The following is a 17,351-nucleotide window of genomic DNA, read 5'->3' as shown; positions in this document are numbered from 1 at the left end:
CTAGTCAACATTAGCCAAACAATGAAATTGCTTTTAGTTTTGAAGAATAAAAACATTTTTTTGTGCCTATTTTTTTTACAATCCAAATAAATATTGGTATTGTTAGAGGTTAGGTATTATCATTGTAATAATAATAAAATTTTAAAACATTAGCTAGCTTAGCTAGTAAAAATTTTGATAGATTATTATAATATCGTTAAATTAAATTCATCTTTGTCACTTATCACTTATAAAAAAAATAATAATTTTAAAAAAAATTATCATAAGATTCTAATATCGAATCTTTCTTTGCCACTTTATCTTTTAAAAAATAAATAATTTCTTAATTTTTTTAACAAATTCAATCAATAATTTATTAAAGACTTTACCATCTAAACTACTTGTAACATTATAAAACATGTTAGGTAAAAGTTTAAATCTCAATCTTTGATAAGTAAGTTGGATACATCACTATTATATTAATATTTTATTGTAGAAAATAATATTGGATGAAACTTTAAATCGTCAATCTTTGATAAGTGAACTGAAAATTGATTGAATTTTATTTTTTAAAAAACATATTTTAATATATCCATAAAAAAATAATTATTTATTTTACAAGTCAACTTTGGCTCTCAATCTCAACATGTGATGGGTCATTTTCTTATTCTAGCTTGGATCAATTTTGGTTCAACAAATTTTAGACCTGTTCAAATAAATTTGAACCAATAAATGCTTTTATTAGACAACTAAAAGAATATTAGAAATGTAAAATTGAGAAATTAATTTTAAATTTTACATGAAAATTATTAGAAATTTAATAAATAACTTAGAATAACATATTAACATAAAATTATACATATATATATATATATAACAATATTTCTGGTACAAATATAAAGTTCAAATGTATAATTTTAACATATAATATTGTTAAATCAAGTTTTAAGTATTCATGTTGATTTGGGTCCTACTCAGATCTTCTTTCATGTTTGTCTTAAAATAAAAGAATATCGAATAATCGATGGAGAATTTTTTTATGTAGATAATAACCTTAAGTTATTTATTTTATTTTTTTAGGAATAGGAATACTATGTGGAAAAAAATAAAAATGAGATATTGTTTTAGCAAAACCCAAAAAAAGACACCTTTGCACAAATTTGCCCTTGTAATTTTAATTCAAAAGTTAATAGAAATTTGAATGTGTAATAATAATAGTAATAATAATAATAATAATAATAATAATAATTATTATTATTATTATTTTTGGATGTGCATATATGTAACCTGAACTAAATATAGAGGAATGACGTAGGAGCGACACACATGTAATTTTGCACGTGTGTATAATAATAATTGCGACGATGGACGAGCATCACGGGCTGGACCGGTGTATAAGAAAAGATTTTGTACGGGTGTCAGTGACATCAAAGGGAATGACGCATCGTACGGAGAGGATTCGCAGGCGGGAGGAACGGACGGTGCGTGATGCCTGGGGTACGGGTTTGACCGACAAGGTTGCGGGCACGTGTGGGTATCGGAAGCGAGTTGCGAGTATTTTGATGACCGAGGCGGTTGGTGGTTTCTATGATCAAATATAAAAGAAAATCCATCAGCCGTCCGATCAGAATCGGTGTTGACTTTATCCTGACATCCCAGCCGTCCATTTATATGACCTCCATGTCTTGGTTCCATGTCAAGCCAGAACTCAAGAAGAAGAAGAAGAAGAAGAAGCAGAATGCACTCACCTTGTCCATATCTCAAGGATGAATGAGGTCCTTTATTTCACATGAACTAGTAACATATAACTGACACATCATGCACACTCCTCTGCTGAAGAATCATAACTCTCAGACTCACTACTCTCCTCAATGTATCAATCTACCTGTCATCTACAAATCAACCCTTCTACAGTCAAGAGGGAAGAGCACGCACTCAGCGCGCGAGCAGAGCAACGAAGGACATGATGGAAGCCAAAGCAACCGCGCAGGCGCCGGGAGAACCCCCCACAGCTCCATTGTCCATGGCCGGCGCAGGGCCGGGGGCCGGGCTATGCTCCTGCGCGCTGACCTCGGCGAGGACCAGCACGAGCAGCAACAGCAGCAGCGAGACCTTCGAAGTGAAGCTGGACGCTGCCATTGCGAACGAGGGAGGTGAGGTAGCTTGAGCGTGTGATCGGTTGGGGCGATACAACAAGCAGTTGGGGGGCGTATTTATAGGGTGGAGAGGGACGGAGACAGCAGAGCAAGCTTGCAGCTGTTCGCGGACGGGTGTCGGCAGCGGAAGCGAGGTCGACGAAGCCGACGTCGAGCGGTGGGCGATGGATTCCTTGAGAAGGAAGGATTCATGGACGTCACATGGCCGGCATCGAGAGCGGAAGGCAACAACAAGATGAACACGTCGACGGAGGTGTCCTTCATTGACGTGCACGCAAGTAGCTTGGGAAAATGGCTGACCGGCTTTTAAGAGCACAGCTGTCTTCGTTGACTGACTCCAAATCTACAACAAAGTCGACTCATAGGATAACGTGTAACTATCGTGACCGTCAGTGTTGCATCAAATGTCACGTGCACATGATCAGGTAATAATCATTAGTAAACAAGTTCATAAAGATGGCAGAATAATTCCTATCAATAACCAAACTAACAGTACATGATGCTTTCAGTTCTTTAAATCAGTGAATAATTGAGGGAATATAAATTTTTATCTTTTTTTTCAGAATCTAACTATTGGTTGTTTACAAATCTTATCTCCTTAAATCAGACTAATGATTGATTGAGAAAATCATTACTAAATTATGTACAAAATTAGTATGATTATATCTTATTTAATCATGAACATATGTTAGGCAACATATTATTTATATATTATATATTTACTATAAATAATATATATATATTTCATAGCCATTTTGAACTTGGTTGTGGGCTTGGAATTGGGTTGGATTGAGGTGGAGCCAAGTTAACTGAACTCTATAGATCACACTCTCTCCTCCTCTTTTCTTCCCCAAGTCTTTCACTGATGAGATCTCACAGCACAGGTGCTCACAAGGGTTGACTACAGGGAGCTGACCTCAGCTGCTCACACCCTTGTAAGACTAAACATTTCTTTTGGAGGAGGAGGAGAAGAAGAACAGACAAGATGGCTTGCTAGATTTGCTTCTACATCTTCTGATCTGATATGGTTTGCTGTGTCTATATGCAGTGCAGGTGATTAGTAGTATGACAAATTCTTTATGTTCATCTATGTCTTTAGTAGTTTTACACATTTATATGATGAATATTTTGAGTCGAGTCATCCACACAGTTATGTCATTATGCATTGGAGGAATGAAATATTCTTCGAAACATTCATTATTCTCGGAATATGGTTCTAATCATTCTATAAATAGAGAAACCTTTTAGGTATTATTCAAGATTCAAATCTTCACCTTCAACTCTAACATCAAACCTCTAATTGATTTGAGCATCAAAAGTGATTGACATCCGATGCTAGTTTTCCAGTGATGAAGGAGCATTCAACCCCTCGGAGATTAGACTCTCGAGATGGATAACACCTGGTCATAGATAAAATCTTATACCATGTGTTTTGATATTTTCATGGAATGAAGGATTTCATTATCATCCTTGTAATAATTTCATTATTTTTTTTATTGTTTTTATAGTATCGAAGGATCATAAAATGGTGTCAATGTCTTCTTTCCTGACAATAGCAATCTTATGATTGAACCCAAGTTCATGTGTTTCCTAATTAGATTCATGATTTGCTTGTGAAGAGAATCTAATTCATCCATGAAAGAAGCTCCAATTGACAGAGCCAAATGCCATTTCCAAACCAATCTATTACTGTCAACAAATTCTCTAGGGTTTCAAGACTCAATCAATAGCTTCTCTTCCTGCTAAAAAGATCAAGAAGGATAAATCTGCATGTAAAAAAAAAAATGAGAAATAACATGGCTTTCTTTTAACATCAAACCTCCATTAAGATGAACTTAAGAATCTGGGATACTTAATGAGATGAAAACTGGCCTCCAAACCATGATGTTATGATTAGCTCAGATGTGAATGGACGTATGCATCTTTGATTTAGGTTATGGAAAAGAATAGTAACTTTTGTCTCCAAATAATGTTTAGCAATGTTCAATTCTTGCCCACAGTACTGCATTAAATCTAATGTATCTTTTTCTGTAAAGCTATACTTATCTTTACACTAATATGTAGATTGATGTTGTTACACTTCATCTTTGCCTGATCATGTAATCACTCATGTTCATATCAGACAATGTCTCTACCACCAAAACTCATCTTTTCTTTGTAGAACACAACTATATGCACATGCAGTGCCTTGTTTTGCATTAGAGCTTTAATAGAAGCCATGTAGTCTTCTATGGAAATCACAACTTTCATTTAGAAAACCTTAAGAGTGGGTACTCCTTCAATCTCATGCTAATCCCAGTATTACTTACTAAACTGGATATATCTGCATCAGATTGGAGGGGGTAGAACTTTGGGAGACTGAAGATTGAACTAAAAAGAGACAACCAAGCAGATGAAGATTACAAAACAAATACAAAACTAGGAAAGAAAGCAACATTTTCCTCTTATAAATGGTGTAGAAAAAGAAGTAAACTTACACCTATAGCAATAGAAGTGCTAAATGGTTGATATGATTAAATTTGTTCATAAATTTACTTGGAAAAATAGATTCTTGTTCTTCGAGTAGTATCGTGTTTGGAAGAGCGAAAAAAACTAATCAAAGAGGTGATTTCACTTGAGGGTAAAAAATGTTTGTATCTCATATACTATATCTCGCTTTAGTCCGAGGGCAAAAATCACCCATATTTGTGTTTGATGGTACAAAATATCCATATCTCATATTCTACTTGGAGAACATAAAACACTCACATCACATATGTCGCCTTTTCCTTCTTTTTTTTTTATTGTGAAAGAATAATACCCATAAGTAGCTTAGAAGCTCTAGCATATTTATGTGAGTTTCAAATATCCAAAATAAAAGCATATATGGAGATTTTTTTATATATATTAACGGTGTTTCAATCATTAATTTAATGAGAAAATATCATAACGATCATATCGATTGATCATGTTATTGATAGATAACATAGCAATCTTAATCTCGATTAACAAGATAAAAGATGTTGATCATGTTATTGACAAAGAACATAGCACTTCAAAGAATTTAAGGGTTGGAATTGACACAATTCATTGTTTGTTTGTATCATTTGTGGCTGCAGAAGTGTCACCACATCATGGTCTTAAGATGCGTATACCATTTGCTTTCTATGCTGCCAACTAAAGGAATGGAGATACATGCGATTCTAAAAGGTGGGGATGTTGGAAAGAAAGGCATAAGTGGCAAAAGAAGGGAACATAAACAATCTGATTTGATGCCTCTCTTTGAACTGCCCCTCTGCTGTATTCTGATCACCAATCAATTTGAAGCTCCTCTTTTGCACATGAAGATAGCTGCATACTGTGAAGAAAAAAAATACTCAGATGCTAAAATATTTGCATGATATTAACAACAAATCTTACAAAGTACTCAATCCATTCTTTGATTGAGACTCCTTCCTGATAAAAAGAATAGAAGATAAGAACAATAATTGAAAAAGCTTTATTGTAGAAATAAAATAGCTTTAGCTTGAATATATTAACATGTTATACAGATTAGGAGGAAGAATTTTCCTCAACAGAATAAACAGAATAGAGATATTTCCTCGTATAGTTGGAAAAATCTTCTTCAGGTTTGCATTCTACCTCTGTTTATAGAGCTAAAATGCCTAAGAGTTTCAGTACTTTATAACATAGTTTTTACTCTGAGTTTATCTATAAATTAAATTCAAAGATTCTAATCTTAATCGAAAATTTTATAGCAATAGTTCTTTAACAATATATCGATCGTAACTATCATCGGATTTACACATAGGAAAGTGTTGAAATATGAGAAATTATAATTTAATAATTTAATAATTATCTCATATATCTTTAGATTTTGATAGACGATAATAATAGAGTACGCTTATGTTTCCTCTGACAAATCTAGAAAGGATGAGAGAAAAAATAAAAAAATTATATGAGAGGATATACAAAAGGATTTATACTTCGATTTAAATTAACCGAAGGAAATTTTTAGTTCCTTCAAAATTTTATTTGTGGATATAAACTAGGAGAATGAATTACGTAAATATTGAGTCGATCATTTCTTTTATTTATATTTTATGCTTTACTTTCTGGATTATTCTTTTGGTACGAAGATCTTTCCCCGTATGATAAGTTTTCTACTGACGAAAGGAATTCGACAGCTCGTAAATGGTAGGGTTTGAGCCTTAAGGATCAGTGTTACCTCGGCCAATGAGGACTCGACAACCATGGAAACCACGAGGGTGATGGAGATGACCACTGGTTCGAATGACAAAGGCTGAAACCAAATGAAGGAGGTGTCATTGCCCCCCTCCTTTTTCATGCATCAACCAATGGGTCACAGGACAAGAAATGATGAGGACTTCTATGGTGAGTGCTGCAGACAAAGAGCTCATCAAGTCAAATACATGCTTCGACTTGTACACCTTAGAAGAAGAAACCCAATGACATCAGAAACCACAGGATCATTTATCCTTCCAAGGACAAGCCATGTCATCTCTTCAATCACTTCATGATTAACACTTTATGTCAATATTACTTAAGTTTATATATGTATATGTATAATTATATTAAATTCACACACATGTATGTATGTATGTATGTATGTATATATACATATATACATACATACATATATATATATATGTATATATATACATATATATATATATACATACATATACATATACATATATATACATATACATATATATATATACATATATACATATATATATATACATATATATATACATATATACATATATATATATACATATATATATACATATATATATATATATATATATATATATAGTCTCACTCTTATGATTCTTAAGAACGTGAAACTAATTTTCATCCTCTCACTTTTCATGTCACATGATACATGCTATTTATATGTATAGAATTGAACCAAAAAGTCGCTTCTATTGACACCCTGCAATCTTTTACCTTGAATTTTAACCTATCTTCTCTCCTCTCTCTCTCTCTCTCTCTCTCTCTCTCTCTCTCTCTCTCTCTCTCTCTCTCAGAGTCCATTTGCACCCAGAGAAGTACTGGATCTCATGCAAAGAGACAGGGATTCTTTAGCTGTGAGCAGGGTGATTGGGGATGTCCTTGATCCGTTCACAAGAAGTGTACATCTCAGAGTGATATATAGCACCAGGGAGGTCACCAATGGATGTGAGTTTAAGCCATCAGCTGTGGCTGAGCAGCCCAGAGTTGAGGTTGGAGGAAGTGACTTCAGATCCAACTACACACTGGTAAGTCTCCATGCTTATGATACATCCATATACTTGCTGATATATGTTCTTGATGCAGTGACCAGTCTTAGCATCTATATATATATATATATATATATATATATATATCCCAATACCTTAAGTATCTTCTGCAACACAGAAGATTTTTGAGTGGTTCTTGATGTCTAAAGCATGTCTCTCAGGTTATGGTAGACCCAGATGCTCCCAGTCCAAGTGATCCAACCCTCAGAGAGTATTTGCACTGGTGAGCACTTCTTTCATAGCTGCTTCCTTAAGCTTATATTAGATACACATCATAGAAGTGCTTATCTTCCAAGACTAAGCATACCAGTGAGGTCTTCATTACATGATACATATATGCACCTTTCATAATGCATTCCAACAGAAAATACTTTATTCTATCTTATGTATATATATATACACTTGTTCAGCTCTTGCTACTTTTGCATCTATCCTCCTTTCTGAGAATAATCATTAGAACAAAGAGAAGAACACCTTAGTGGTGTAATCTGGCCATCCACCTTAGAGAAGACCAGCAATTTTGCTGATGATCTGTTGCAGCATGGTACAGCTGATATGACTGAGGAACTGTTTGGAGGAGTGATATGGATTGCAGATATACTCTTTACCAATAAAGAAGAGATTAAAGAAAAAGAAAGCCTTAATGGTGATAAAAGACTCTGTTCATAATGGGTTCCACCAACAATACTTTATTCTATCTTATGCATATCCTGCTTCTAATGCCGATTTTGCTTCTCTCCAGTTCTCCCTCTCTCTCTCTCTCTCTCTCTCTCTCTCTCTCTCTCTCTCTCTCCACAGATAAATGTAGTGTAATCTCCTCCTTTCTAAGAATAACCATCAAAACAATTAAGTACAAGTACACCTCAATCGTGTAGTCTGGTCAGTAACCTTAGCAAAGATTTGTTTTCTTTTTTGGGAAAACCAGTGATTTTGCTGATGATCAGTTTTGTACATCCTGATATGATCGAACAGCTGTCTCTCTAAGAGTGATATGTCATATATATATCCCCTAATTTTGTATAGTAGAATACATGCAGCTCCAGACCACATGCATGAAGTAGTGAGCACTTGTCATTCTATGCAATGCAAGCTCACCTTTTTGCTTTTATATCTGAAGCTCACTTTGATCTACAAGGAACAGGAACTTGTCAGCCAGCACATAACTCGTCCATTATAGATCCAAAGTGGGTCACTATAATGAAAGAAATCTTTGTATTATATCTTTATGTACACTACTTAGCCTTTTTAATTGTGAAGAAGATGAAAAAGAAGGCAGTGTTGTCATGTCTAGTTGCTTCACCCCATCATTATTCCCTCTATGCAGTCATATGTTCTACCATTTTACAAGCTGATGACTCAACACATGGTCTTTTAGCAAGTTCTTCTCATTGAATTCGCAACAAAAGAAACTAGTTTTGATGCCTCTAAGAAGAAGAAGGCTTTGAAGTCATTTCCATCGCTCAACACCATCATTTATTTTGCTTTATTTAGTTGTATGTTCTACCATCTACAAGCTGAGGATGCATGCAACACACAGTTTTTGCTTGCTGAAGAAGTACGTATTGCTTCATACCATCATCTTCTCATTTAATCCTCAACAAAATAATCCAGTTTTGATGCTTCAACACAAGCAGAAGAAGAAGATACGTACTCATATCTGTTGCATCACACCGTGTGATTGTCTCGTTCGTTTAGTTCTTGTGCGAGCTTTTCTCACTAAATTCTCAACGAAATAAACTAGTTTTTGATCCTTCCACTGCTGCAGGTTGATCACCGACATCCCCGCGAAGACCGAAGCAACACACGGTAAGATCTCTTCAAGCAGAACAAGATCAAATACCTCGTTGCATACGTGACTCTCGCACTCGAGCAGAAATAGGTCTCACAGCCATGCATGCATGCAACACCCATTGGCTGCAGGTCAGGAGGTAGTGTGCTACGAGAGCCCGCGGCCTCAGCTCGGCATCCACCGCTACGTCTTCGTGCTTTTCAGGCAGCTCCCCAGCCGGCAAGCTGTGGATGCCCCCGGGTGGCGGCAGAACTTCAACACCAGGGACTTCGCGGAGCTCTATAACCTCGGATCGCCGGTCGCCGCCGTCTACTTCAACTGCCAGAGAGAGTCAGGCTCCGGTGGGAGGAGGATGTAGCTTGGATATGCATACATGTACACAGTATACAATACAGGCTCTGGTGAGGTTGGGGACCTTCCTCTTTCTTCTCACCTCTCTTTTCTTACAATAGGGAACAATCTATCTATCAAGAAAAGCCAATGTGAATATGTATATAAGAGTCAATAATGTTTATAGAAATCCTAGTCATTACATTTTTCTTGATCAATTGTTTAGGAGGTTCATTGAACTTTTCATTTAACTAACTATCTTCTGGATTTAATTTTCACTTTTAAGCATAAGATTGTGTGCATCCTAATTTCTTTCAAAGAAGGAAAGGGAGTTTGATAATTGCACCTCCAATGAAACTAGAAACCTACAAATTAGCTTCAATTAATCTGATACTAGTAATGGTTTTCTATCTTTTCGACTAAACTAATGGTTCCAATGAATGATATCATCAACTTAAGATAAGCAAACCAAATGTAAGATAAGCAAACAATCATCCAAGCTTGAATGTTCCATAACACAAGCATGACCTGTCACAGATCCATGTTTCAAGAAGCAAACTTAAAGGTGTTACCATCACTAGAACAAGTTTCAAGATCCAATGAAGTTGAGCATCTCAAAGAGCTTAGAAAGAAATGCCACCTTACAACTGGTAAAAAAAGTAACCATCTTTTGAGTTGGTAATCTTACATTAATATTACAATAAATGCAGGAAAATTAAGGGTCAAACCTCAAATTCCAGGGAACAAAAAGTTTGTGGCCTAAGAAATGTACTTTGAGATACAACCATAACACTCATGCAATATTACTCACGAGCGCAACCGACAGCTTGCATAATCAAAAACAGCCACCCAACTGCGAAAAATAGAATGCTCATCAGGCCATATGACAAAGGATAATATGACTATAACAAAAAGGAGAGTTACTTTTGTGCCTTCAAACTCAAGGATTGCATAGTTCTTTTACACGATAAAAAATGAAGTTCACATATTGCCAACAAAAAGAAACCCACTTTCTTTTTAATAGAACCCAAGTCAGAAGATTATTTGACTTGGAACATATATGCATCTAAAGAAATGATCATAGCTAGTGGATCACACTTATACTAAAGAATGATTAGTAGGACAGTTTGTTACATGCTCCAACTCCCACATAACACAGATATTTGACAAAGATCAAAAGTCAACCAAAAGAAAAAAGGAAATCACAGTTACATAAAGAAAACAGAGATCAAGATTATTGATAGAAGCAGAACTGACCTAAAGAAAAACTTCTTCGATGGTTGAAAATTTAGGAGAAAAAGATGGAAGTCACATTTCAGGAATAGCACATAAGCAATCCCTTAGGAAAAGGACACATTCCTGTCCCGGCAACAAACTGGTTGGGACAGATGTTCTAAACTAACCCAGCAGATCTAAAGTATCAGCAGACACAGACTAGCTGCTCATGCAAATGTTCTTTACAAGTAGTAAGGACTTGTCATAATACACATCATAGGATATTAATAGACTTGTCATAAAATGGACAAAATTATACTCCATGGAATATTCTCAATTAAATATCAGACTCCTAGACGCAGCTCCTAAAGAGTCCACACCTAACAAACACTTTCTGAGCTGCCATCTATTATATTAGCAACAATAATCTGGCACAGGTAAATATTATATAGCACCAAGAAAAATAGTTTAGTAGAAAAACTTCTTACAGAGAACAAATAAACATATAAAAAAGGAAAATAGGCAGTGACTTCATTGCTTAATTATATAGTTTTGATAGATAGACCTTATCAAGTAAGAATCACAAGAAAGAATTTCACGCACCAAAATGGTCTCGATCTCTTTATCTGATATTGGTATGCGCTTTGGCAAGAGTGAAGCCTTTCCACCTGCAGCAGTGTAGGAAGGTGGAGCAGGAACATCCGATCGGAATCTATAACTTCGAGCATCGCCAGATGATGAGGCAGCCTTGGGTTGGGATGTTACATCTAAAAAAGAAATGCAAATATGAATTACCATAGGAAGGTAAAACTTGGAAAAGAAGATGTATCACTTATGTCCATAACTGATAGAGTAAGGCCCATTAATACCTAGCAAAATGTCACACAATATCTGCAATCACCGTAGAGCCTAGGAAGCATGGATACACTGACATGAACAGGACACTAACACAACATGTACACAGTGACAATTAACGTGATGAATCTAGGGCTCCAAGATGTAAAGGGCCTACTTACTACGAAAGTCCCAGTGCTATTTCTCTGCTGTTTATGTGCTGGAATGGGCCCAAAATGATTATATCCAAGAACTGCAAGCAGTGATTGTTCTCTTGTTCTCATCAAGATTCATCTACAACAAAGGATCTACTAGAGGCTCGGGCACAGAGAAGTAGGAAAATTACAAATTGCCCACCAGACAGATTTGGCACTTTCACAAGATGTGTTCTAATTCATGGCACTTTATCCACCTGAGACATCTCCGTTTGCCATGTTACTCTTTTTTACTCCACCTTATGCATTTTGATAAGGGAAAATACACCTTTAAAGCCTTAAGCAAGGTTCTAAAGGCTGTGTAAGTCCATTTGGGAAGAAATAATTTAATTTGCAGAATGGAAAGAGATCAATGATAGGTACCTTTTTCATTATCCTCTAATTTTCTAGTTATTTGATGTTAACATTTGTGATGTTTCCTTATGATCATTGTTTCCGACCACTTTTTATTGCTAAGGACATGCAACCGATGTAAGGCAAAAAGAAAACATCTTAAGAGGCTTATGTGTTTCAAAGGAGGACAACCAGGAAGGGGCGAGGGATTGGTGATGAGAGGTGAGGCTAAAGGAGAAGAGAAAGATTACAATCTTGGGGATTGAAAATTAGCAAAGAAGACGAACAACAATCATACTTTGGGGCTTATTTAAGGCTTATCCTTAATTACCTTTGCACCCATCAGCTCTACAAATTTTTATGGGAGGCTACTTTTTTCCTTCCACGATAACAAGGGCAATAGAACAAATAAGATAAAAAACCGAGGATTTTCAATTCAATGAAGTATTATCAGGAAGTAGAACATAGCTGGCTTAAAAGCATAACCACTTATCTCAAGTGGGCAATTATTCTAAATTTCCCTAGATTTAATTATTTTTTCAGGGAGGGAATCATACTGCAGATAAAAATTTTAGTTATGACATGCTCCACCAAATATTTTGTACATGGTTCAATCCTGTAATCGAGAGCCGCTAGGAAATTTAATGTTTGATATCTCTGAAGTTATGTGCATAATTCATAATTACATATGTCTTCTTTTCATGGGAAAGTAAAAGCAATTAGGAATCAATCAACAAGCGGAAGAAAAAAAATTAATATATTCATTATATTCTCAATATAAATAATCAGATAAGATGCTACATATCCGGATTTGTACACGATGAGCTATGATTCTTTATTCCCCTTCGATCTCATTGGCATTACGTTCATAAAACACAATTCATGCCCACCTTCAACCACATTGTTAACAACGTGATTTCTGTTCCTTCTTTCCCTGACAGAAAACAAACATAACCAAGACGTGAATCTCAAATTCAACCATATAGTCGGTCGGGGAAACCCAAATCGATCTTTTAGATCAACGTAACCCCGCGACCGTAAGCACGTATCATTAGCACGATTACTACATTCTTCTACGCTGATCGAAACATGAAAGACCTCCACTACGAAGGGGAAAAGGAAGTTAACATACTTGATTCGAGGAACGTTGTCTCATCAGAAGCCGGGGACGATCCTACGAGAATCAATCAAATCGATCGTAAGAAGGAGCATTTAGAAACCCTAAAAGGAAATGTACGAGGGGGAGAAAGAGAAGAGGATGGAAGGACCTGTGGGCTTGGGCGGATGCCTCTGCGGGAACTTGATTCGAGGAATCCTCTTCATGGCTTTGCTTGGGTTGCGCTCGTCTCCCAATCGCCCTCTCGCTCTCCCGTCCTCGAGAGAAGACCCAAATCGCTCGGTGACTAGTTATTCACACGTGCGGCGCACATGAGATGTAGCCGCGCGGCCACGTCTCCCAAACCGGAACCGGCCGAACCGTTTCGGTCCGGCCTAATTGAGCCGAGTTGGACCAATTTTAATAGGATTTTAAATTACACATATACCTTAGATTTAATTTTACAGTATATATAAATATAAAACAGTAAATCACCATATATTGACTGTTAATATAATGAATGAAACATAAATTTACTTTGATACCCGTTAAAAAATGTTGGAAAATACAAAGGTGAAATAATTGGTGAAATTAAGAAAGGATTATTAAAAAGTATCCAAAATATTATTTTCTTAAAGTTCAATGATCTTCATGTGGATTTATCTATTTTTATTTCGTGTATTTTGTTGATCAGCATCTTAAGAGAATGAATGAATGCATGAATAAATGGTTTTTCTTTTAACGAAAAAGAAAAAAAAGAAGTATCTGTCATTGGTGCTTTGTGATCCTCAACACTTGTCATGTAGTGCTGATTCACATATCTTGATGAACATGAGACCATACAATTTTATTGAATCAACTGAAGGAAGAGTGAGATTTCCGAGTAAAGTGAACACTGAGCAATCATGTTGTTGCGACCTCCTTTTGCTGCGATTGATTGCTCATGCATGCAGACGCTGATGGAGGGAGTCTACAGCAGATGCTTCTTCAGCTCTTCGGGCCCTGGAATTCTGCCAACGGAAGAAGAGCTTGTGATCTCACTCACCGTGTATGGATCAGTGTATGATGATAGTACTGTTGATAGCTATATATATATATACGTATGAGAGAGAGAGAGAGAGAGAGAGAGAGTCTCACTTCTTGCAGTCGACGGAGGGGGAGAAGGTGAGGTTGAAGCGCACCCCGCAGAGGTGGGGGAGGTTGTCGGCGCGCGGGTGGTCGATCCCGGGGAAGAGGTGGGCGGCGCGCTCGAGGCATTCGCAGATGGCCACCAGGTCGTCGTGGGTCTTGGTCGCCTTGCGCAGGTCTCTCACCCCGCTGCAACACTTCGGTCCTGGGTGCGCCGCCTTGTCGATCAAGTAGGGAATGCACGGCACGATCATCTCTGTAATCTTGCTGCATGGGGGAGCCTTCGCAGACTCCCATGCCGAGGCGGCTGCAAGCACTGCCAGGAGAACGAGAACGCGGGCCATGGCCGTCGAGAGTGCTGCAGAAGGTCGTTGTTTGTGTGTCTCAGTATATATATATAGCGAAGGAAGAGACGCTGATCGTGTCATGCGAAGGAAGTGCGTGGATGGCGAAAACTACGTGATGAGGAGAAGAAAGAGTCGAGTGCCGTGACGGAATTTGCAGGAGAGAGAGATGAATCCCCCCTGCGAGTTGGGTCACTCGGATCTTGCACGCCAATTGTTCGACCGATTCACGTTCTGGTTCTGTGCCCGGCCGTGGTCTTTTGCAATCCTTTTATAGGAGCTTACGGAAGGAAAGCTCGAATCTTTGATGAATTTAACTTAGAGTTGGCTGAATAGCCAGGTGATTCTGTTGATTCATGAACTGTTTGCTTGAATGCCATTGCTCACACAATTGTGTTCTCACTGGGCTTTGTAAACGAGGAAACATGAAATCAGGAAGGGTCCAAGGATTCTGCCAGTAGAGGAAGATCGAAGAAGCAAAAAATTGTTTTTCTTGAGATGTCCGAGATGGATTTATGTCCTGATGCTGCCAGCATTCACTACCTTGACAATTTTGTTACAATAAAAGAACTCGTTACTTCATAAAACTTAGAAGAGGGTTTGTCTTAAGAAAAGCCGAAGCAACATGGATCTTGAGCTATAATTTTGCTGAGATATTACTTGCTGCAGTTGAGAGCCAGTAAAAGAAATTATGCATTTGTGCTAGCTTAGTTTTTATGCTAATGAGAATCATAAGAAATTACATGATGCTATTGAAAAATATACTGGCTTCGTCTAATGAACTTTGACTTACTTTAGTTGTGGTTGTCTTTTATATTGCACAGTTTTTAAATTTTTAATTGCATTCATGTAACTTATTTTCTTTTCTTGTATGCAATCTGGGGAAGAATGAATTAAAAAGTTCAGCTAACATACATGGAGCATAAAATTTTAGAGCTCAGAAATTAGTTTAAGAACTCTCTTTTTTCGATGTATACCATAAAGACACAATAAATGATCAGTTCATGTGCATCTGGTGCTCATGTTGCATGTAGATTATGTGAGGTGTGCTCATATTTAATACTATTTTCGAAAGTGTCTCCTAAAGTAATTGATTTTGATGTTCTGTTTTAAATTTTACATCATTCCTCTTTGTAATTGATTCCAACCTTCTTGTCCTTTCGATTGCTGTTGTTGTACATGCAAGGCTTTTTTAAAATTTGTTTCAGTAATCTTCTGTAGTTTTTGATGCCAATATTCAGTTTGATAGAAGTAGAATGATGCTATGACTCGTCAGTGATGTTTCAGCAATTAAGGAAGTAGAACTTGTGTGGTTGTTTCAGCAATTGGACTTTTTTCTTGTGTTGTCATGGAGGTTCCATATATCATGTTGAATATTCTAGCTATGCATTTATGTCTGTAGATGTTTCTTTCTGCTACTTTTAATTGCTATGTTGAAGCCTTAGGTAACGAAAATTCAAAGATATTTATGCGTTTGTCATGGTGTTTGTGCAAGTTGTATCTTTTATCACCATCCTTGGACATCATCTTTTGCGCATTCTTGTGGTGGGTGATCATTACTATGTGTTTGTCACAAAGATTTCTTTGTGAGACAGACCTGCCACTTCCCTCATGCAGGGCACTAGGTTCTAACTTTGATCTTGCAGAGGATAGCTTCTGACAGTTGCTTTACCATGGTGGAGCTTGACCTGCATATTGAGATTATGATGAGTGTCCTCCATTGCGGTATTGCTACATTGACTGCATCTACACATTCCAGACATTTGAAACTACTTCTGGAGATTGTAGTGACACTCTCTGCGCAATGATGAAGTAAAAGCTTATGATGTATCTGTGTAAGTATGTGAAAGCACTTGTGTTTGTATTATGCAAAGACATGCATGTGCTACTTGTGTAAATCCATTACTTTTAGGTTTATATAAGCAGCACAAATCATGAGAGAACTTAGCATTTAGTTTTCTGAGCTATAATATCTGTGCTTGATGGTTGTTCTTACTCCTCATTGTTCTTCATGCCAACAGTTTCAAATTTTATCCAATTGTTTTAAGTTGATTCTCATCTCAAACAGTTCCTTCGACACACATAAGAAGGACGTATTCAATGCACAAGTCTCTCGCCAATGAGGGGTCTAGGAAGAGTCAGTGTAGATAATCTTAATAGATTGTTATGTAACATTTATATTGATAGGAAGTATATTATTATTAGTCTTCAAATTTGAGATGTTTGTGTCTGATTGTTTCAGAGTTTTTTGTAGCTCTGTTTGGTATTCTGTAGTAACAGAGTTCATTCTTGCCATGTACTTCTGCATACAGCCATATAATTTGGACAACTTCATAATTGTTCAGAACTAATCTGTTCTTCCTAATAAGCTGCAAGTCATGTGGATTTTAATTTTGTTTGGCAACCATCTTAGCTATCTGGTTTTTCATTATTACTTGAGACTAAGCTTAACTCAAATCTATTTGTCGCCGTCGTGATTAGAACAAAGAGATGTGACCATGGATATTGATATAATCCATCTTACAAAAGCACAAGGAAAAATGGCATGTAGAGATACACAAAAGCTGGTCTCTATTTGCTTTTAACTTATTAAAGATCTACAAACCTATTGGTTACACTTACTATCAGAACAAAGAGATGTTAT

General features: G+C 36.6%; 3 protein-coding genes across 3 annotated transcripts; 1 reads left to right on the top strand and 2 right to left on the bottom strand.

Annotated features, from left to right (window-relative positions):
* The first annotated feature begins 7,026 nt into the window (after positions 1–7,026).
* On the top strand, positions 7,027–9,760 carry LOC135606127 (protein VERNALIZATION 3-like). Its single transcript, XM_065096947.1, has 4 exons — positions 7,027–7,402; positions 7,585–7,646; positions 9,189–9,229; positions 9,344–9,760. The coding sequence occupies exons 1-4, from the start codon at positions 7,205–7,207 to the stop codon at positions 9,568–9,570; spliced, it is 528 nt and encodes a 175-aa protein (XP_064953019.1). The 5' UTR covers positions 7,027–7,204; the 3' UTR covers positions 9,571–9,760.
* Positions 9,761–10,137: 377 nt separating this feature from the next.
* On the bottom strand, positions 10,138–13,561 carry LOC135606128 (uncharacterized). The gene is made up of 4 exons (XM_065096948.1): positions 13,408–13,561; positions 13,272–13,313; positions 11,361–11,524; positions 10,138–10,395 (listed from the first exon to the last, which is right to left on the bottom strand). The coding sequence occupies exons 1-4, from the start codon at positions 13,460–13,462 to the stop codon at positions 10,378–10,380; spliced, it is 279 nt and encodes a 92-aa protein (XP_064953020.1). The 5' UTR covers positions 13,463–13,561; the 3' UTR covers positions 10,138–10,377.
* A 389-nt stretch (positions 13,562–13,950) lies between these two features.
* Positions 13,951–14,734, bottom strand: LOC135606126 (non-specific lipid-transfer protein A-like). Its single transcript, XM_065096946.1, has 2 exons — positions 14,373–14,734; positions 13,951–14,245 (listed from the first exon to the last, which is right to left on the bottom strand). Exons 1-2 carry the CDS (start codon positions 14,705–14,707, stop codon positions 14,206–14,208), a joined length of 375 nt encoding a protein of 124 aa, XP_064953018.1. The 5' UTR covers positions 14,708–14,734; the 3' UTR covers positions 13,951–14,205.
* Between the last annotated feature and the right edge of the window lie 2,617 nt (positions 14,735–17,351).

This window comes from Musa acuminata, chromosome BXJ2-2 (assembly GCF_036884655.1).
Source record: "Musa acuminata AAA Group cultivar baxijiao chromosome BXJ2-2, Cavendish_Baxijiao_AAA, whole genome shotgun sequence".
In the NCBI taxonomy this organism is placed as follows: Eukaryota; Viridiplantae; Streptophyta; class Magnoliopsida; order Zingiberales; family Musaceae; genus Musa; species Musa acuminata.
The sequence above is the reverse complement of the archived record's forward strand: the minus strand, read 5'-3'. Positions and strand labels throughout refer to the sequence as shown.

Bases quoted from the DNA above. Each gene is read 5' to 3' on its own strand.
- LOC135606126 (XM_065096946.1), bottom strand. From the start codon at position 14,707: ATGGCCCGCGTTCTCGTTCTCCTGGCAGTGCTTGCAGCCGCCTCGGCA. The intron at 14,246-14,372 runs GTGAGACTCTCT...TTCCGTTGGCAG, and splicing joins CCCTCCGTCGACTGCAAGAA to AATTCCAGGGCCCGAAGAGC.
- LOC135606127 (XM_065096947.1), top strand. From the start codon at position 7,205: ATGCAAAGAGACAGGGATTCTTTAGCTGTGAGCAGGGTGATTGGGGAT. The intron at 7,647-9,188 runs GTGAGCACTTCT...CCACTGCTGCAG, and splicing joins CTCAGAGAGTATTTGCACTG to GTTGATCACCGACATCCCCG. The intron at 9,230-9,343 runs GTAAGATCTCTT...CATTGGCTGCAG, and splicing joins GAAGACCGAAGCAACACACG to GTCAGGAGGTAGTGTGCTAC.
- LOC135606128 (XM_065096948.1), bottom strand. From the start codon at position 13,462: ATGAAGAGGATTCCTCGAATCAAGTTCCCGCAGAGGCATCCGCCCAAG. The intron at 13,314-13,407 runs GTCCTTCCATCC...TGATTCTCGTAG, and splicing joins GCATCCGCCCAAGCCCACAG to GATCGTCCCCGGCTTCTGAT. The intron at 11,525-13,271 runs GTATGTTAACTT...TTTCTTTTTTAG, and splicing joins GACAACGTTCCTCGAATCAA to ATGTAACATCCCAACCCAAG.